The sequence below is a fragment of the Chelonia mydas genome, chromosome 10 (genome assembly GCF_015237465.2).
Source record: "Chelonia mydas isolate rCheMyd1 chromosome 10, rCheMyd1.pri.v2, whole genome shotgun sequence".
NCBI lineage: Eukaryota > Metazoa > Chordata > Testudines > Cheloniidae > Chelonia > Chelonia mydas.
The window spans coordinates 58,506,724-58,528,151 of NC_051250.2; the positions used below are offsets into that span (position 1 = coordinate 58,506,724).

Below are 21,428 nucleotides of genomic sequence, written 5' to 3' on the forward strand. Positions count from 1 at the left end.
CATCCCTCAAAGCAGATTATTTCATTCTGCCTCCCGTCTTCATAATTTATACAAGACTGTACTTCCCCCGTACATGTGTGTGCACCCCAATACACACAGTTGATAATAGCTGCACTCCCTGTTTTTTCCCTTCTCTTCCCCCCTCAGTTTCTTGGAGAAAAGCGACGGCTTTAGCATATTGGCTAAAGAGAGGGTGTGATCAGTGGTTGAGAATATCTGACACTTTCTCAACGTACGGGGCCATGCTGGGGAAGAGCAGCAGCCAGCAAGGGGGCAAAAGTTGCTGCTCCTTAGTTAGCACTTTCACCTGAGCACTGAGATCGAGAAGGGCTTGGCTACACTTGCGAGTTACAGCGCAATTAAGGAGGCCCAGGCACACGAGCTCACTACCTGTCCACACTGGCAAGGTACATAGAGCGCTCTGACTCCGCTGCTACAGCGCTGCTGATACTCCACCTCGGCTAGTAGAATAATGTTTGCTGTGCCCCCGCTGGAGCACCGCGGCGCCAGTGTGGACGAGGTGTTGCATTACTGTGCTCTGATCAGCCTCCGGAAACATCCCATAATCTCCTTAAGTCAAGTGGCCACTCTTGTCATTGTTTTTGAATCACTGTAGGAATGCGGATATGCACTTTGAAACTCCGTTTCTGACAGCCAACATGCTTATCTGCTCTGAGACAAAGCAACCATTAGTGTGGAATGCTGTGTGTGTGTGAGAGAGGGGCGGGGAGGGGAGGAGAGTCTGCTGCTGACATGCTCTCAGCCCCCCCAAAACCACTCACTCTCTCCCCACATACACACAACACGTTCCCTGTCACACACCACCCCTCCCCCCATTTGAAAAGCTTGTTGCAGTCATTTGCATGCTGGGATAGCTGCCCATAATGCACCATGCCGAATGCTGCTGCAAGTGCCGCAAATGAGGTCCTGCCAATGCGCTGGAAGCGGGCAGTGTGGACAGACTGCAGTGCTTTCCCTACTGTGCTCTACAAAGGCTGATTTTACTCAATGCACTCTACGTCTGCAAGTGTAGCCATGCCCTAAGAGTTTTCCAGACCCATGTTTGAAGGGAGATGAGGAGAGCTCTTCTTGCTGTCTGTGCTGAGGGAACCTTGCTGTTCATCAGCATGTGGATCATCACGTCACCTGGTTGCCCTTCCTCACAGGAAAAAATAGAATGAGTGACAAGTAGCCAATCAGCACAAGATTTCCCTGTAAACTAGTGTTTTTTCCTACAGACTTCTAAGAGGGTTTGAGATCCATAGTCCTATGAGGAAAACCTATGGACTTGGCAGGTCTGTGAAGTAGCTGGTCTGTTGGAAGCTGACCAGCTGGACCACACTGTCATTTCAATCCCTGTAGGAGAACTCGTAATTGTGGCAACTGCTTTGCAAATTATGAAGTACTTTTTTTTTTCCAGTAAACTCTCAGGTCAGACTTCAGTCTTCTGTGATAACACACTCAATTATCCAAAGATTTCATGGGTTTAAGACTAAGTAGTAGATGTTCTGCTTGCGTACTTTAGAATTTTCTGCTCTGTTACTTATTGGATGCCCCCTTTTTTTGCTGAAAATCGGTAAACTATTTGGGGTATAGCTTCTGTTCTGTGTCAGTTGTAAGTCATATTTTTCAACGTGTCTTATTGAATAGGATTCTTTATATTTGTGTTCCATGTGAAGCAAAATTTTCCTGACAGTAAACTGCTCTATTGGTTTTATACTACAGGGATATGACCAAAATATACAAGGCAAATGAAAGACTTGCCTGAGTTATAGAAACAGGAGTTTCAAAAATTTTTAAATATAACTCTAATTAGTATCATTAATTTTTACAGTGTTATAAAAATAAAGTGCCCATATTATTTCATGTTCCTAGGTTACTATTCGAGCTTCTGTTGGACCTCTTCAATCTGGAACGTCTGCCACATCTTTTAGCACAAGCACCTCCACATTTCAGTTATCTCCCAAAACTAAAAATACCAACACTAAAAATCACAACAAATCTAATACAAATAAATCAAAATTAAAATCATCAACTATACAGAAGAAGCAAAACACATTTACTAGCAGCAGCAGCAGCAAAAAAAAAAAAAAAGTTGCCAATACAGCATTGCATAATCTAAGGTAAAATCTTTCAGTTAATACTGTTCTAAAGTATATTTTGAACATATTTACAAAAAGTAGGCAAAGATCAGTTCATGAAGATAAAGCTTTTTGGAACACAGGGGATTTGTGACGTGGTTGAGTTTGGCAGGGAGAGCAGGTTCATAAGAAAGACGCTAGTATCTTGATATTTGCATACCAATATCTTGATATTATTTTTATCTTTATTCTTCCCCATGTGATTTGTTGTTTTGTTAACAACAGACTTCCTGGCAATGGAAGAGCAGGACAGATGATGTGGAAAGTACTAATTTCCTACAAAATTGAGACTTTTCACTGGGTCACTGTACAAAATCATATTTTGTTGAAATATTGAGTCTCCAGGCAGAGTCTGCTAAAGATGACCTGCAAAGGGAAATACAGCTGTGCTTGTGTTCCTTTTAGCTTCTTTATGAGGTTAAAAAGAAATCATTTTGTTTGTAGGGTTTTTAAGGTTTTGTTTGTTTGTTTTTCCTGTTTATTTTTAAAATTAGGAATTCAGGTCTTGTCTGTCCTAGAAGGCACTCTGGTGACTGGAGATGTAATGAAATTGTTCCAGAAGAGTCAAGAGATTGAAAGCTAAGCTATTGAGAAGAGAAAGAATCTTTAGTTTGATTGTATAAAACTTTTTTTTAATAGCTATTTAACTTCAGTGAATAACATTTTGGATACAGAATGCCTTTGCTAAAGATTAACAATCCTGCTTCTTCAATTGAGGTACTAAACCTCACAATAAATATGCTTCAGGACATCCAACTGGGCCTCCAACAAAATTATGGAGGATCAGACTTAACTTTCTTCATTTAATTTTTCTGTAAAGTTTGTGGGGTATTTTGAGGGTGGATGGGATGGGAAGGTATCTGAGAAGAGATCCCCAGTCCTTTTCCACACAGCGTAGAGAAGCAAAAAGCAGGCAAATAACTTATTTAAAAGTCCTTTGCAGATAACCATTGAGTAAGTTTTAAGATCATTAATGACGCACTGTAATTAGAGGGGGGGAAATGTTCTTGAGTGTTTTTTTAAGAAGTATGCGCTAATACGAATTTAAACAGTACTTAGTATATAGGCTCTACCATGATCAGCTAACATTTTTAAAAGGTGTTAAACTGTCTACAGTAGGTACTAAGTGATGTTTAAAATCATGTTAGTCAATACATTGTTAAAAAGACTCTCTTTTTACTTGTCAAAGCAATGGTGTTGGGGCTTTAAAATAAGACCTTTTAAGTATATTAAGTATGTCCCCTTAATATATTAACACTAACAGTATTTGGTTCATTTGTATTACTATTAGGTATCGTTTGGGAGTTCATAAATGCATTGAATGTTACTCAGAAATAAAAGATTTTGCAAGTCACTTTCCAGCATATGTCCATTGCAGCTTATGCAGATACAATACTAGCTGTAGCAAAGCCTATGTGAATCACATGATGAGGTGAGAACTCTTCAAATTTTTATAATTATAGTCATGGTTATTTTAAAATATTTTTCTTAAACCTATATAAAATTATGTTAACTCTTCCTGTGAGCTGTATCTTGTATTTGTTTCATAGGACTGAGGAAAACTATAGACTTAGATTTTCAAAGCAATGTTAATGACAGATGTGTGGCTAAATCCACTGCACTGGTACTTGCTATTAAAAAAAAAAAAAACTCAGACTATAAGGATCCTGTGTATAGAGTGAGGCATGGTATTGCAGGAAGAGAAAAAATGGTCTTGTGGCTGAGGCAGTGAAATGACACCCTGCAGAACTGGGTTCTATCCCTGCCTCTGCCACAGAATTCTTATGTGGGGTTGGGCAAGTAACTTAAACCAAATTTTTCACAGGTGGTCAGTAATCATTTGTTCCTCATTTTCTAGCCACCCACCTTGAGACCCTAGTGTTTGAATGAAGAAGTGCAGTTCAGTGACAGCTACAACTGAAGTCTATGGGATCTGTGCTTTAAACGTATGCAGTGCTATATAATGAGATGTTCTCTGAAAAATCAGGCCCTTGGTGTCTAAAATTGGCCACCCAAAATTAGTGGCTACTTTTTTGACCCTATTCTCTCTGTGCCTCAGTTCTGCATCTGTAAAATAATACTGCCTTATCTCACAGGGGTAATGTGAAGCTAAATTCATTGATGTTTGTGAAATAGTCAGATACTACAGTGATGATCGTGATAGAAAAGCCCATGAGAAAATTAATAGTTCTGTATTTAGTGCAGTGTTTGAATAGTGATGCAGTAAATAAGGTATGGGGCCTCACACACAATGAGGGTAAATCAAAATGTTGAATAGCTGCTCATTAAATGAGCACTGCTCATTCTGTGCACTGAATGAGGCAGGGGTACTGTGGAAAAAATGTGATCATATAATTAAGGACTATATAATGCATACACACAATGGGAATGAGTTATGGTTGACTAGGCAACCTTAAATTCTGGCATTTTCTAACTGAGTGCTTGACTTTGCAATCTTAATGTTTCAGCATTTTGCGTGTATATATGTAGACATGCCCATTTACACACACAGACATGTAGTGGTGTCAGTGTCCATTTGAGTTTCTGGATGAAGTGATATATCATATTACAAACTCGCTGGTTTCTAGTTAGTTAATAGGAGAACCTTCTGTGCTAGTGGCCAGCAGCTGTATAGCTATCTTGTGGCTTTAGTCTCTCTTATATATTAAGAGAGATCTCATATGCACATTTATTAAGCTGTTGTTTAAGCCTATTGAGTATAGTCCATAAATGATGCCTTGTTTCCAAACCATAGCGGAGCCAGAGCAAACTGGAATACTGATACTGATAACAAATATATAGCTTATTTTAATTACTGTAAAACATGAAGATAATAGTTAAACCTTTAGAAGTTCAGAATATATTCTTAGTCTGTTTTATCTATTTTTACAAATGACTTACTACTTGTTTATGTGCAAACACAAAAATTCAAACTACTTATTCAAAGACAACGCTATGCTATTGCCATATTATGATAGTGATTGTATCTTGAAAATTAAACTTCAGAGTACTTCAGCTAATCATGACTGAAATGTTTTTGTCCAAAAACCACATTCCTCAGAAAGTACTTAAAAGTTTTCTAAACGGATACCTTGTAAAGGATAAAGACATACTTATTTAACTGGTAGTCTAATCCTGAAAATATATAACAACTAGTGATGTTTTAAAGATGTTGGTGTAGTATTTCAGTATTTTGAACAGCAAGTGAGATGCATGAACCTGTGAACTCTTTATGTACCATATTTACTACTTTAGAACAGTACATGGACAGACAATAAAAGTCCTTTATTTTCATGTCTGACAACAGGCAACTTGCAGTACCATTTACGGTGTAGTTATGTGGAATACTATACTCAAAAAGACCTGCCCTCTATATAGAAAAATAGCTAAAATTATATTTTCTTCTCTGTAGCTTTCATAGTGCTCGTCCAAGTAAAAGATTTTGGATCTATAAGAAGCATTCAGAAGAACTAAGGTAACTCTTATTTTCAGTTGCAAATTATTCTTTGTTTCATTCTCTCTTTAATATACACTCTTATACCTGTCTAGTCGCTTAGTTAATATTAGATATAAGACCTGTATTTGAGGTTCAAACTTTGGAACTCTTGATCTTGTGGGTTGCCACAAGTTGGAAGTAGCATGGAAGTGAAAATGTTTATGCAGGGGAAGTGAAGCTTCTTGTGGGAGAACTAATAATGTTTAATGTAGCTGCAGATAAATAAAGCAACTGTCTACATGTCTCTTCCACCCTTATTCCCCATCCCTGCCAAATTTTCAAGAGAAGAACGTCCTCTCACGCACCTGCTATCTATAATGTTTGGAATACTCAAATAAAAGTGCTAATAATGGCACTTTCTTTTTATTATGTTTGTACAGTGCTTAGCACAGTGGGGTCCTGGTATATGACTAGGGGTCCTACATACTACCTTAATGCAAATAATAAATACTTAAGTGCACAGAAAGATGATGTTGATTTACATAAACGTTACATACATGTACATTGTATTTTCATGGGATCTGCACGTAGTCTCAAACTTTATATGCCAAAAGTAGAAGAAAATCTTTCATAGCCTTGTACTACTCACTCTTTTTACCCCCCCCCCCTTTTTTTTTTCTTCTCCTTTTTAGGGGTGTTACTGTCGTGTGTCTTAATTGTGATTTCCTAACTGATGTTTCTGGCTTAGATAAGATGGCCACACATTTGAGTGAAAGACATACTCATACTTGTCAAGTTATTATAGAGAATGGTAAGTACATGTAGTATATTTTATCTTTATATATTGAATATGAATAATATAATATTTTAATCTACCACATTATTGGTGGTTCTTGTGCAGTTACATCCCAAAATGAGTGCTAATCTTTCATAAATTGGGTGAAATTATATCTTGTATTGGACCAGCTTCTGTTGGTGACAATGACAAGCATTCAAGCTTACACATAACTCTTCTTCAGGTCTTTGAAATGTATTCAGAGTGTCACAGCTAAATACAAGGTGGAACAGATTGTTTAGCGTAAGTAGTTACTCCCTTGAAATATGTATTGTTCAAGGTGAAGTGGTCCATTAACACCTTTCCAGTAATGGAGGGAAATGGGGGTGTGGTTAATGGGTTATAGATTGTTGTAATAAGCAATAAAGCCAATGCCTTTCTTCAGTCCATGATTTTTAATGTTTAGCAAAGTTATGAATTTAAGCTCCAAGGCTCATCTTTTGAAGCCTGTTGTGCAGGTTTCCTTTGTTACTCCTGAGTGCATTCTGTGCCAAAAAAATAAAAATTCTGCACACAATATTTAAAAATTCTGCACATTTTATTTTTCAAATAAATGTGGAGGGTCAAGCATGGTATTGGGGAGCACAGGCCACTGGCTGCACAGAGGTGGGAGATCACAGTGCAGCTCCCCAAGGGACACAGACTCAGCAGTGAGGCTGCACCCAACCCTGACACAGTGCAAGGACCAGACGTGCCCCACAAACACCCTGTGGCCCTGCCCTCTGTGCTAGGTGCACCAGGTGTGGGCGGGCAGACTCAGCAAAGCAGGATCCAAGTGTGGGGAGGATCCAGGTGTGGAACGAAAGGGTTCTGTGTGGGGCAATCTGGGTGCGGGCGGGTCAGTGGAGGATCTAGGTGCAGGGGGGATCTGGATGCACAGGGGCTTGTTGGGGGGTTCTGGATGCAACGATAATGGGACTTTGCAGGGTGTCCAGGTGAAGGTGGTTGGGCTCAGTGGAGGGGGCGGGGTCTGGGTGTGAGGGGTCCAGTTGGGGCTAGGTGGGGTGGTCCAGGTGCAGGGGGAGTGGGACTCATCAGGCGGGGGGAGTTGAGGCTCGGCGGGAGGGTCTGAGTATGAGGGGATCTGGATGCACAGGGGTTGGGCGGATGGGGGAGCAGCTCCCTCTTCAGGGATCTCTCCCCCTGCAGCTGAGGAGTGATGGGGGATGGAGAGGAGAGTTTGCAGAGCTTCCTTCAGCTGGGAGAGAAATCTGGGGATGGGTCTGACCCGGCCATGGATGCTGTGCAAGGGAAGAGGAAGTCCTGTCCTCCCCAGCCCAGCCGGGACTAGCAGCAGAGCCTGGTGCATGGTAGGAGCCACTAGCCAGGTCTTCCCCAGTCCCGCCTCTTGCCCCGCTGTGATTTACCTCTCTGCTGGCTGCCCTGAGCCCCCAAAACATACTGCTGGGGAGAGTCGCATGACTGCTCTTGTAGCTTCCCTTTGCTTCCCTGTCAGAAAGTCATTTTTCTGTGGGGAAGCAAAGAAATCTGCAGGGGACATAAATTCTGAGCATGTGCAGTGGTGCAGAATTCCCCGAGGAGTACTTTGTGGATGAGGGCTGAGGTCAGCTATAGAGAGATTATTTTGTGAAAAGTGTTTACTCACAAGTGAAACGGTGTTTTTGTCTTACGTTTTTCTGTGTGAGTTCACTCGAGAATGTAGTGATTGTCTGCTTTCACCCAGGTAGCTATTGTTGGGCATTTTGTGCCCTGGATGAGGTACGACATGTGTAGGACCCATTGATCTGGAAAGGTGTGTTGTGGGAGGTGTTGATCATCTTAGCAATGGGGATATGTTTACAGATTTTGTGGTGGTGTTCTGGCAGGGTCTGGTGCTGCTTGGAATTAGTATGTCCTGGTCTCTGGGGAGCTTGCTTCTGACAATGAGCTTGGAGAGGTTGGGGGCATTGTTTAAAGGTCAGATGAGGGAATTTGGGAAGATTTCTTCCAGAATGTCGTCCCCATCTAGTACGGGTTGAAATTGTTTGATGATACCCCATAATGAGCTCCAGTGAGGGTGGTAGGTGACAACTAGGGGTGTGCAGTCGAGCAGGGGGGGATGGGTTATTTCTGTATTGAAGCAGGTTCTCTTTGGGTATTTGGATGGCCCATTCTCTGGTGGAGTGTCCTTGTTTGGTGAAGCTGTTTTTAAGTGTGTTAAGGTGTATGTCCCAGACTTTTTTCTATCCTATTCTGTGGTATTTGAGTGCCTGGCTGTCAATAACCGATATCTTGGTGTGTTTGAGGTGGTTACTAGATCTATGAAAGTAGGTGTGGGTGATCCAGGTTTGGTTTTTTTTATAAATTGTCTGTAGGGTTCCAATGTTGAAGCTGATCATGGTGTCCAGGATGTTGATGCTAGTGTGGAAGTGTTTTAGAGTTTAATGGATGGGTGGTGGAAATCAGTGAGGGAGTTTAGGTCATCTGTCCAGAGGATGAAATATCATTGATATATTTCAAGTCCTGTATATCACTGGTTTTGTGGTACATTTGTCCAGAAATTCTTCTTCAAGATGGCTCATGAAGAGGTTGTAATATTGGGGAGCTACCCTAGTACCCATGGCTTGGCAAAGTGGTGTTGTTGAAAGTAAAATTGTTATGGGTAAGGATGAAATGGATGATCTTTAATGATGATATTTCAAGGTGTATTTTTTAATACAGAATTAATCCTTTATTTTTAATTCCAGTTTCCCTAGGTTGCCCAGCTGCTGAACACATTTCTGAGTAAGTTTTTATATTTGTTAACATCTAAAATGTAGTTAACTTAATTTGTATTAATTAGATATGGTCAAAAGTTGCACTATGAATATGAGCTCCTTCGAATTTCATCGTATTTGAGGCGCGTGGATAAATATTCTTAGCTCTCTGCTTGTCTTCATAGTTTTAGTTCTGGATTGTATCCTAACTGGAGAGGACCTATTATCCAGGTATGGTTTGGCCTTAGACAAAATCTCTAATGAATACTACTTTCAAGATTTTTGTCCAATTTTGCAAAAATTGTTAGATTATCTGAGAGATTTTGGCACTGATCCATCCTGAACTGAAGCCTAAACTAATCTGAATCTGAACACTGCTTCAACCCATTTCTAATATTAACACTGTTTAATGAATCTTTAATGTTCTTTGTTGGGTTACAGTGAAGATTTGGTTTTATCTGAACTAAACAAATGAGGATTTAGTTATGACATTTAGAATGAATCCGAGGTAATTTATATGATAAAGGTGTGTGCTTTTGTCACTAGTTTTCTTAGATGATGTGCAAAGAAAAAAATTTACCTTTTTTAGGGCTGTCGATTAATCGCAGTTAACGCACGTGATTAACTCAAAAAACTAATCTCGATTAAAAAAATTAATCATGATTAATCGCACTGTTAAACAATAGAATACCAATTGAAATGTATTAAATATTTTTGGATGTTTTTCTACATTTTCAAATATATTGATTTCTATTACAACCCAGAATAGAAAGTGTACAGTGCTCACTTTATATTATTTTTTATTACAAATATTTGCACTGTAAACAAAAAGAAATAGTATTTTTCAATTCACCTCATACAAGTACTGTAGTGCAATCTCTTTATCATGAAAGTTGAACTTACATGAACTTACATGGTATTCTTTTATTGTTCTGTTGTTCTATTATTGTTTAACAGCGCCATCACTAAAGCTCCTATAATACTACTAATATGCACGCCAACCTTCTGGAAGCTGGCCAATAGCTGGACACCCTGAGTAGTGTAGACACTAGTCTGCAGAACCAGTGTGTGTGAGACGTGACACTTTTGTGATCAAAGTGGCTGGCTTTGTTTGAGTGTAATTTGGTATACAAGAGGCTGTCTACATTTGTATTTTTTTTTTTTTTTTTTAAATTCCCATGCTCTGCTAGGGTATGATACTCATTCCCTGTTTCTAGAAATAATCACAATAAATAGATTTTTTTATAGGTTTTCAAATACAAAATAAAACTAAAATTCAGTTATAGCATATATTTCCTGTGTGTGTGTGTGTGTACTTTTTGCAATGAGAGAAGTGTATTTCAATATCTGTAGTATGTGTAGAGATACTACAGTTAAGATTAAGTTAAGTTTTGCACTGAAAGAAGGGATTACTCTTTTTGTTATGTATGAAAATTACAGCACACCCTCACCCAAATTATTACTACTTCTTGAGTAAAGAAAGTTCTGAGGATTTATAAATAAATCTGTTGATTAGTTTGAGTTAAATTAATTTTAAAATGGGACCTTTTAAGAAATTTTGCATCCTGTGGCAAAACTGTTTTTGTAATGCCTGATGATCTTAATAACAAATAACACAGACTCTTCAAATTTCCCATATAGTTAAAACTCAGTAGAATCTTATGACTAGGCTTCATTTGAAGAATTTTTTCTTTTTAGAATTAGTGGCCATTTTTGCTGCTGGGTATAACTGAAAGTTTCTTTTTTATTCTTCAACCACTGTTAATCTTAAGAGAAGGCCACAAAGAACAGTTATCTCTCAAACTAGCCATCATCTCCTGTTGTTCTCAGTGTGACTCGGGCTATAGGCCTGTATCTGCACTGAGTTGCTCCTCGCAGTGCTCCTATTTACCTCTTGACAGCACAGGAAACTGCCATATTCCTAGTGGGGGAGCTGGGCTTCTCTTCAGTTGGGAACAGTGAGGTAGTCACCATTTTGAAGAGAACACTTCTTCATGAGTTTTTCAGGAGAATGGCTTAAAGCTGTCAGAACATACTTGTGAATTTGGCCCTAAAAGATTTAAGATTGATACTACATTTCTTCAAATTATTGGAAACATCACATAGTAGTATTTTCTTTAGGTTTCTTGTTTAGTGTTCATGGATGAAATCTTTAATATTATAGAATCATCAGACTGGAAGGGACCTCAAGAGTTCATCTTGTCCAGTCCCCTCCACTCATGGCAGGACTAAGTATTAGCTAGACAAGTGGTTCTCAAATCCGGTCCGCCGCTTGTACAGGGAAAGCCCCCGGCAGGCTGGACCGGTTTGTTTACTGGCCGCGTCCGCAGGTTTGGCCGATCGTGGCTCCCAGTGGCCGCGGTTTGCCACTCCAGGCCAATGAGGGCTGCGGGAAGTGGCGTGGGCCAAGTGGCGTGCTGGCCGCCCTTTCTGCAGCCCCCATTAGCCTGGTGCGGCAAACCGCGGCCAGTGGGAGCCGCGATCGGCCGAACCTGCGGACGCGGCAGGTAAATAAACCGGTCCGGCCTGCCGGCGGCTTTCCCTAAACAAGCGGCAGACCGGCTTTGAGAACCACTAATCTAGACCATCCTTGACAGGTGTTTGTCTAACCTGCTCTTAAAAATCTCCAGTGATGGAGATTCTATAATCTCCTTAGGCAATTTATTCCAGTGTTTAACTACCCTGACAGGAAGTTTTTCCTAATATCCATCCCAAAGCGTTTTTGCTGCAATTTAAGCCCATTGCTTCTTGTCCTATCTTCAGAGATTAACAAGAACAATTGATCTCCCTCGTCCTTGTGACAGCCTTTTATGTACTTGAAAACTGTTATCATGTCCCCTCTTATCTTCTCTTCTCCAGATTAAACAAACCCAGCTTTTTCAATCTTCCCTCATAGGTTAAGTTTTCTAGACCTTTAATCATTTTTGTTGCTCTTCTCTGGACTTTCTCCAATTTGTCCACATCTTTCCTGAAATGTGGTATGCAGAACTGGACACAATCTTCCAGTTGAGACCTAATCAGTGTGAAGTAGAGCGGAAGAATTACTTCTCGTGTCTTGCTTACAACACTCCTGCTAATACATCCTAGAATGATGTTTCTTTTTTGCAAGTTTCTTTTTCTTTACACTGTTGACTGGTATTTAGCTTGTGATCCACTTTAACCTCCAGATCCCTTTCTGTAGTACTCCTTTCTAGGCAGTCACTTCCCATTTTTTATGTGTGCAACTGATTGTTCCTTCCTAAGTGGATGCCACTTCATTTTTTATTGGTGTTCCTACTCACGATTAAATACTTCAGAGTATTCTAAATCCCTAACCGAAAAGAGTGGTTTTAGTGCGTCATTTATTGTACACAATCTTAACACTTGATTTACTCTGTTTTTCTCATTGTTAATTAGTTTTACATTAATATAATGCTAAGTGCTACAAAAAACAGTATGATCTTTGGTCCCCTTGAATATATATATCATTCTATATCATAAATCAGGATGTAATAAATAATCATAAATGGGTCTACATAACACTAGCAAAGTCATTATTAATACCTACCAAGGTGGTGTTATTAATCAACGTAAGTTTTATGATATGTCCATAGAGAATGTTTAAAGATTATTGAAATGGTGTTTATTAACATTTGTTTTTTCTTGGATTAGTCAATAGTAGAACAGCAATTAGGCTGGATGACGTTAGGCTTAGTTCTGGTGTTATCTGTTTTTCATAAAATTTAAATTACTGTTTCTTATGCAAGTTATATTGCACATTGTAGAAGCAGTCATTAAGCCTCACTGAGGTCATGAATAATTTAATTCATGATTAATAACATTACTACTCGGGTCTGATAGAAACAGCACCATATGTCAGCTGATTAAAATTGACTTTAATGCAGCATCAACAAGGAAGATATAGCCACAAGCAATTTCTAAAACAAAAAGTCTTTGAAAGGTTAGATTTTATATTAAAACTGATGACTTAACAAGGTTTTGTCGGACATATGTACTACTTGCTATCTCTGCAGTAGCATTTTCTCATATAAACACAGAAAATCAATCAGGGTGATGTTGTGATAAGCTGTTTAATTAATGTGGTTTTAGAAGTCAATAAATTTAAATAATTTATAGCTGTCTAATGTATGGATTGTACTTGTGAAGATATTTTTGGGGAAGACTATCCTCTAAGTGATAGTTGAAGGTCAATTTCAACATTTTACAACATTCCAAAAAAACCCTTTATTCTTAGCTATTGGATGCAATAAATTATACAATTTAAGAAAGACATATGCAACAGTTTTGTTGTAGGAATGTTTCTGTTTAATTTCATTGTGTAGCTGTATGAGAGAAACATGTTTTAACTTTGTAAAATATAGCTACTTTTATGTATAAATCTTAGGAATTTATTTGGTTAAAACAGTGATTCCGTCATAGTTTGAGAGGTTGTCTGATTTGTGGGAAAGATGCATCATCTATCATCAAATAGACTTACAGGAACTATTAGCAGAACAGTATTTCTTGAAGTTTTGTGAGATTATTACTTTGCTTTTTTCCATCAATGAAATAAATGGGAAAGGGTCACACGAAACAAGTTTGTGTACAACTTACTACGTGTATACAATAAATGTTTTGAGACGTTAAAATATGAAATAGATTTTAAGCCAGCTCAGATCCATTTGAACAATAAAAATAAATTTCAAGTTCCTGTGGTATTTTCTTACTGTAAGTATAATATTTGTCCTATTTTCATCTTTATTTTTAATATTAATAGTACAGTATGAAAACTCTGAATCTTAATTCATTATTCACTAGGTTAAAGGCAACTTCTCTCTCTCTGGTGGAGATTTCAAAGTCTGAGGTAATATTTTATTATAATGTCTATAATGGTTAACCGAATGGGAAGATACTACTTAAATACATATGTACATACTGCTGTATAATAAGACTAGTATGTCCAGGAGATGCATTTGTTTTGAAGAATCAAGCCTTGTCCTGCATTGTCATCTGTTTTCAAATGACATAACTAAAATGTCCCTCTACTCAATGTCCTTTAAATTTGCTATATCTAGAAACTTCCAGTTGGCATTCAAATACTGATTGGACTGAAATGCCAATCTAATGAAGCCATTGTTAGTTGCCCTATATATACTGCAAAGACTTAATGGAAGTGAGAAAGTGACTTTTAAAAAAAAAAATTGCACTCTTTGTCATAGTTAAAACTAAAAATGTTGTTTAAAAACAACAACAACAAATAAACTTCAGTCATTCCTTTGCTAGTCTAGACTGCTTTTCTCAGATCTGCTCACATATCTCCCCTGCTCTGTGTGGAAGAGGGTAGTTGGAGTCTATCGCATATAGATTCTCATACCACCCACTCTCATTCCCTTAACGCCCTGCACAACTTTCTCCTGTGGGTTGGGATTTGCAGAGTAATGGGCATACTTGGTGGAATAATGGACATTGTTCTCCTGTCTATCTTGTTGAGACTCTTCAGAAAAGAGAATCTGCAGTTACGGAAACCCCACTTTGCCAGTGGGTGGAGGGAGGAAAGGCCTAGGATCTGGCACAGACCCGGTTTGTAATTAGCACTTGTTTCCTGCAGAACCGTAGTAGATCTACTGGGTTTGGGGACAGAAATGTGCCTCTCTTAAGGTTCTCCAGTTTTTTCTTTGTATGTTTTCATTAAATATTGTTGATACAGAATATTAAGAATGTATTTTACATGTGTATAATGGGGCCTCATGTATTCCAGGATTCAGCAGCGTGGAATTTGCTGTGGAATTCACCCAATTGCCCTGCAGAAATGTGCTCTAGAACCTCTGCTTTCATTAAAAAAAAAAAATTAAATTTCTAGCCCTTATGATTTTTTTCATAGATTCCAAGGCCAGAATGGACCTCTGTGATCATCTAGTCTGACCTCCTGTATAGTACAGGCCATAGAACTTCCCCAAATTAATTCATAGAGCATATATTTTAGAAAAACATCCATTCTAGATTTTAAAAGTGCCAGTGATGGAGAATCCACCATGACCCTTGGTTAATTGTTCCAGTGGTTACCTTCACTGTTAAAAATTTGCACCTTATTTCCAGTCTGATTGTCTAGCTTCAACTTCCAGGTGAAGATTGCAGAAGATGCATTACACTGAAAAAATGAACAAAGTGCAGACCATTTCTTTGAGGTTTGCAGGGAGCCTGAAGCAACCCTCAGAAATATGACCTGCCCCTTCAGCTTCGTCAGGGCTTCTTGGATTCTGATTCTATAGCTGTGGAATTGGTTATTTTTCCCCAGTGGCATGAAATGTTTTAAATTTTGCTGCAGCCAGGTGCTCGACATTTTGTTCCATATACCTGCTCTGCCTGGATCTGACTGCAGCTGTATTTTGCTCTCTAGTTTTTCCCTGTCAGGAGGCGTTAACTGGGTTATAGTGCATGCTTTCTGCTCTGTTTGATAATATTAGATAACTGGGTCAGAGACCAGAGCTGGAGTCTAATTTACAGCCTGGATCTCGGGGAACCAAAAGCATAGGCTGGCCAGTTAGGTTGCCTTGAGAACATCATAGGGAGATGAGTTGCGGAAGTTATCTATAAGCTCACCCCTTCCTAGGTAGGCATGGGTGGGGAAGGAGGTTCTGTAGCAGGCCAGCTGTACATCATCATGGGATCCGAGGCATGGAGAGTGGAGCCAAGTCACCTACAGGACATAGTGAAAAATCCATAGTTGAAGATAATCTTTGTTGGAAATAATTTTAGGTCAGTGAGTATGAGCCATCATTGTGTGGTTTTGTTTTGTTTTTTTATATGAGTGAAGGGATCAGAATGAAGGCTATTTAGAACAGATTAACATTGCCATGGAATTTGAAGATGTTTGCTGTAGAATTTGGTCTCACTGTAGCAGAGTAAACAGATCCCCATATGTCATATGTACTGTATGTTACACTACAAAATATAGATACAAGTAGTATACAATACAAAAACAAAAAAGAAAAAACGATTTGACTAAAAAAAACCTCAACACAAATAATAGAAATTTAGGATACTTTTCTGAACATTACACTAACAATTTTTCATTTTAAATTCAAAATCCATTTATAATTTTGAACAGTGACCATTATGAATTAAATTGCCTAATTTTATCATTTTAGGCCCTGACCCTTCATTGACTTCAATGGGGCTTTGCATGGGCTTACGGTTCTGCATTATGGCAGATGCTTTTATTAAACTACTTTGGCCATTTCGAAATACCATCATTGGAGCACTCTTTTTTTACTTTTTTACAATTAGTTATTTTATACATGAAAGAATTAGCTCGTTTTTATTGTGCCTTCCAGTGCTGAAAAATCCCTTATCCTATTAAGATATGATCGTGGACAATTTGTTCTCCTATAAAGCTACCACACTAAGCACTTACAACCAGAGCCTTACAGTTTTTTCTGAGACAAATTTGTATGTCAGTCTTCCTTATCTAATACATCTCCAATAGATACTGTCCAGGAAGTGCTGTGTAATACTTTAAATTGCATTAACTTCACTTTTGTTTCCACTGATGGTCAACAAATCTGTAGTTCAGTCCTGATATTCTTCCTCCAAATGAACAACTGTGGGGACTCAGTTCTGCAGACCCTACTCAAGTGAGATGTGAGTGGGTCTACTTATATGAATAAGGGTCACAGAAATGCGTGCTAAAATGTGATCTACTTTTTCTTAACTTGGAAGACTGGTTGCAAGTGTCTGTACTAAGCTATCTACTGGATCCCTACTAACTTGCGGATCTGGGGAAATAGCAGTGTAAAATTCTTTCTGCTGCATTGCAGTATAATCAGTTGGTCATGGATGTAAAATAAAAAAATATCATTAATTATTACAGAAAAATTCAAGACCTAGTTTGCCTGAAGGAAAAACAGAAACATCAACTTTTGAAAGGTAAATATAAGGAACAGCTGCATCTCTTGAAATTCAAGTAGGTAAAATAACACATGTGCTGTGTTATTTCTCAGGTAATTGGGAGAAAATATTTTGACTAGTATTTGTATACTGTTAATTTTTTCATGGTAGAAAATAATTTTTAAATAGCAGGTGTGTATTTACTCAACAAGACATGGAACTTGGGCTATTGGGCTCCAAAATTTGTGTTATTTGTTACAAGTTTTAAAGTCTTAATATTTGTAAACATACAGTCAACATTCAAAAAATAATTGCACCAAAAGACGTACGAAATACTGAAAAGAAGGATTATTTACTATGTTAATGAATCTGAATAGTAAAGGTATTTTCAGGAGAAAAATAGAGGGGTAAAATTGGGGAACATGCACTGTAATTAAGTAAATGTTTTTAAAAACATCGGTATGGCTTCTGAAAAACATATTTTCACACTTGTGAAAAGATACTCTTCAAAATTTGGAGGTTTTTTGTAAAGCAATATATGTGAACTTGTTGGGTAATTAATTGTAACATACAGCAATACACACATATTGCTAACTTTAATTCAGACCGGTTACATAGAAATCCGTGAATCAGTAAAATTTGGCATGAGTTGTGAAATAATGTACATTTTGTTTTGGGCAAAAGGTTGTTGGAAAAGTTCAATTTCTATAAAATGTGAATTATTACACCAAAATTATCATCCTAAAGTGGCCTATTACAGTTATTAATTTACAAAACCATGATCCTGAAGTAGTCCTTAAAAGTTGTATGCCACAAATTTCTACCTTAATTATATTATTCTACATTCATACACATATGTAATGTCTTGTTTTTTAAAGACTGTATGTACTGTAAGCTTAATACAAAAGCCTGACAGTTACATTTCTATCCATAAAATGTTCTCTCTTGCTTTTCCCTCCTCTGGTCATACCAAAGACCACTTCTGAGGTATGTCTGATACTCTGACATTTTACTTTCACTTAAAATGCTTGCTTAATAATGGGGACTGAATGGCTCAGGTTTAGCAATGACTACAAAGTCTCTCCTTTGCTAGATCACTGGTTCAAATCCAGCCCAGGACAGTAGTAAATCATTCTAATCTTGGTACAGTAGACAACTGTGTATCATATTTACTAGCTTCTCCCTGCCTCCCCATTTGTATTTGTTGCAAATTTCTGCTTTGTAATGACACAGCTATTCAAGTCTGAAAATAGTTCAGTGGCCTAGAGGAAATGAGTTGATTGTTTCAGTCTAGTTCCTAGTGCACAGATCTCAACATGATGAAAACCACCACTATGGTAGTAGATTTTTAAAATATTGAAAACTGGGACAAGGCACCTCTGGTGTCTATCCTTTTTTAATCCTCCAAATTTTGTTGATCTGTTTGATTTTAGGCCAATATATAACATAGCATTGACTAGTTTTGTTTGTTGACAGTATCCTCCTGGCAATTGGCAGTGGTCAGGACTCCATATTGATCCTTTTTAGTTTCATCAGCAGCCCTTGATACCATTGCTCAAGTCACCTTGCTCTCTCAGACTCATCAATGGTCTAGTCTTTTCCCATGTTTCACAATCCAGCCAATCCCTCCTGGCTCCATTGTCGGGCTTTTGAGTGAGAACTCAAGCATGACCATAAAACCCATTCCCTTGTTATATCTCTTCTCTCAAACAAGAGGGTTGTTTACCTTTCCTTGGGACAGACTATAGGAATCTTCCCAGAAAATGAAAAATCCCCAAATGTCCTAAATAAAACAAAGAGAAGATCAAATGAACTCATAAATGTTTCAAAAAGCAAGTATATGTAGAGTTGATTCCCTAGTCTCCTCTAGCTAGAGCCAAATCCTTAAAATTACAAGAGATTTAAAAACAATAACAGCAACAACACTTCACATTTCTAGAGTTCTGTAACTCAATTTCTCTAAGCTGTTAGTCTTATACTCTCAGTGTCTCTTTAACTTACGTCAGCCTCTGATTTTGGATTCCTTTACTGTCAAGACTGGCTACTTTAGGGCCACATGTCAACTTGCTCATTACCATAGTGCGTTCTTGGTATTCTCATCTTGACATGAATGGTTATGCAAGCATACAACTCCAGGAAGTGAATACTTATTTTCATTGTAAGGTAGCCAGCTGGCTAACTGTATTTACTCAAAACCTTCCTTCTCTCTGGAAAATTGCAGTTTTTCCTCTTTTTTCCTCACATCTACAGTTAGCTGTTTCTTTACATGCCCATTTGTCAAAATAGTTAGTTTACAGGAATATTTCACAGGAGTGTGTTGGTGTTTCATTCCCTGAAATATCAGAAAGCTACTCTTTTTCAGTCACAGCCTTACCAACAAATTTCATATTTATTTCTCAATACCAAACAGTATTTTCATAGAATCATAGAATATCAGGGTTCGAAGGGACCTCAGGAGGTCATCTAGTCCAACCCCCTGCTCAAAGCAGGACCAATCCCCAATCAAATCATCCCAGCCAGGGCTTTGTCAAGCCTGACCTTAAAAACTTCCAAGGAAGGAGATTCTACCACCTCCCTAGGTAACGCATTCCAGTGTTTCACCACCCTCCTAGTGAAAAAGTTTTTCCTAATATCCAACCTAAACCTCCCCCACTGCAACTTGAGACCATTACTCCTTGTCCTGTCCTCTTCTACCACTGAGAATAGTCTAGAACCATCCTCTCTGGAACCACCTCTCAGGTAGTTGAAAGCAGCTATCAAATCCCCCCTCATTCTTCTCTTCCGCAGACTAAACAATCCCAGTTCCCTCAGCCTCTCCACATAAGTCATGTGTTCCAGACCCCTAATCATTTTTGTTGCCCTTCGCTGGACTCTCTCCAATTTATCCACATCCTTCTTGTAGTGTGGGGCCCAAAACTGGACACAGTACTCCAGATGAGGCCTCACCAATGTCAAATAGAGGGGAACGATCACGTCCCTCGATCTGCTGGCAATGCCCCTACTTATACATCCCAAAATGCCATTGGCCTTCTTGGCAACAAGGGCACACTGTTGACTCATATCCAGCTTCTCGTCCACTGTCACCCCTAGGTCCTTTTCCGCAGAACTGCTGCCTAGCCATTCGGTCCCTAGTCTGTAGCGGTGCATTGGGTTCTTCCGTCCTAAGTGCAGGACCCTGCACTTATCCTTATTGAACCTCATCAGGTTTCTTTTGACCCAATCCTCCAATTTGTCTAGGTCCCTCTGTATCCTATCCCTGCCCTCCAGCGTATCTACCGCTCCTCCTAGTTTAGTATCATCCGCAAATTTGCTGAGGGTGCAATCCACACCATCCTCCAGATCATTTATGAAGATATTGAACAAAACCGGCCCCAGGACCGACCCCTGGGGCACTCCACTTGACACCGGCTGCCAACTAGACATGGAGCCATTGATCACTACCCGTTGAGCCCGATAATCTAGCCAACTTTCTACCCACCTTATAGTGCATTCATCCAGCCCATACTTCTTTAACTTGCTGACAAGAATACTGTGGGAGACCGTGTCAAAAGCTTTGCTAAAGTCAAGAAACAATACATCCACTGCTTTCCCTTCATCCACAGAACCAGTAATCTCATCATAGAAGGCGATTAGATTAGTCAGGCATGACCTTCTCTTGGTGAATCCATGCTCACTGTTCCTGATCACTTTCCTCTCATGTAAGTGCTTCAGAATTGATTCTTTGAGGACCTGCTCCATGATTTTTCCGGGGACTGAGGTGAGGCTGACTGGCCTGTAGTTCCCAGGATCCTCCTTCTTCCCTTTTTTAAAGATTGGCACTACATTAGCTTTTTTCCAATCATCCGGGACTTCCCCCGTTCGCCACGAGTTTTCAAAGATAATGGCCAATGGCTCTGCAATCACAGCCGCCAATTCTTTTAGCACTCTCGGATACAACTCATCCGGCCCCATGGACTTGTGCACGTCCAGCTTTTCTAAATAGTCCCTAACCACCTCTTTCTCCACTGAGGGCTTGCCATCTACTCCCCATGCTGTGATGCCCAGCGCAGCAGTCTGGGAGCTGACCTTGTTCGTGAAGACAGAGGCAAAAAAAGCATTGAGTACATTAGCTTTTTCCACTACATTAGCTTTTTTGACTCGATGTCTTAATTTGTCACAAATCACTGGGTTTTCTTGACTCATCTGCAGTCCTTGATCGGGGTAAATGGTATTGGTTTAGAGGCATTGTATGCCTTTTTATCTGAGAGGTCACCATTTGTTTTGGGTAACCAAATTCCTTTGCTGCAAGACATCTTTTTGAGTGAATTTGCAAAATTATTTTTAATCTTACACCTTGCAATTCAACATGTATAAATAAAGTAGCGGTAAGATATATAAATTTGTCAGTGTGCTGATGGCACACAGCTGTATCTATTTCTTCATCAGTATTAAGTGATGCATAGTCTGCCTTCCAG

The 21,428-nt window shown here is 38.9% G+C and overlaps 1 protein-coding gene across 13 annotated transcripts in view; it reads left to right on the forward strand.

Annotated features, from left to right (window-relative positions):
• ZNF280D (zinc finger protein 280D) overlaps positions 1-21,428 on the forward strand; it is an 84,497-nt gene that overhangs the window by 54,543 nt on the left and 8,526 nt on the right. For 12 of the 13 annotated variants that reach the window (XR_006284630.1, XM_043524658.1, XM_037911834.2 and 9 more), the window contains 7 exons: positions 1,876-2,123; positions 3,433-3,573; positions 5,554-5,616; positions 6,270-6,388; positions 9,100-9,136; positions 13,906-13,951; positions 16,958-17,013. Coding sequence is in view for 12 of the 13 variants with exons in the window: in XM_043524658.1 (XP_043380593.1) it covers positions 1,876-2,123; positions 3,433-3,573; positions 5,554-5,616; positions 6,270-6,388; positions 9,100-9,136; positions 13,906-13,951; positions 16,958-17,013 (710 nt within the window). In the remaining variant the exon portion in view is untranslated. Of the gene's footprint in view, positions 1-1,875; positions 2,124-3,432; positions 3,574-5,553; positions 5,617-6,269; positions 6,389-9,099; positions 9,137-13,905; positions 13,952-14,845; positions 16,060-16,957; positions 17,014-21,428 lie in introns of those variants that run through there. The other variant, XM_043524657.1, reaches the window with a different exon arrangement.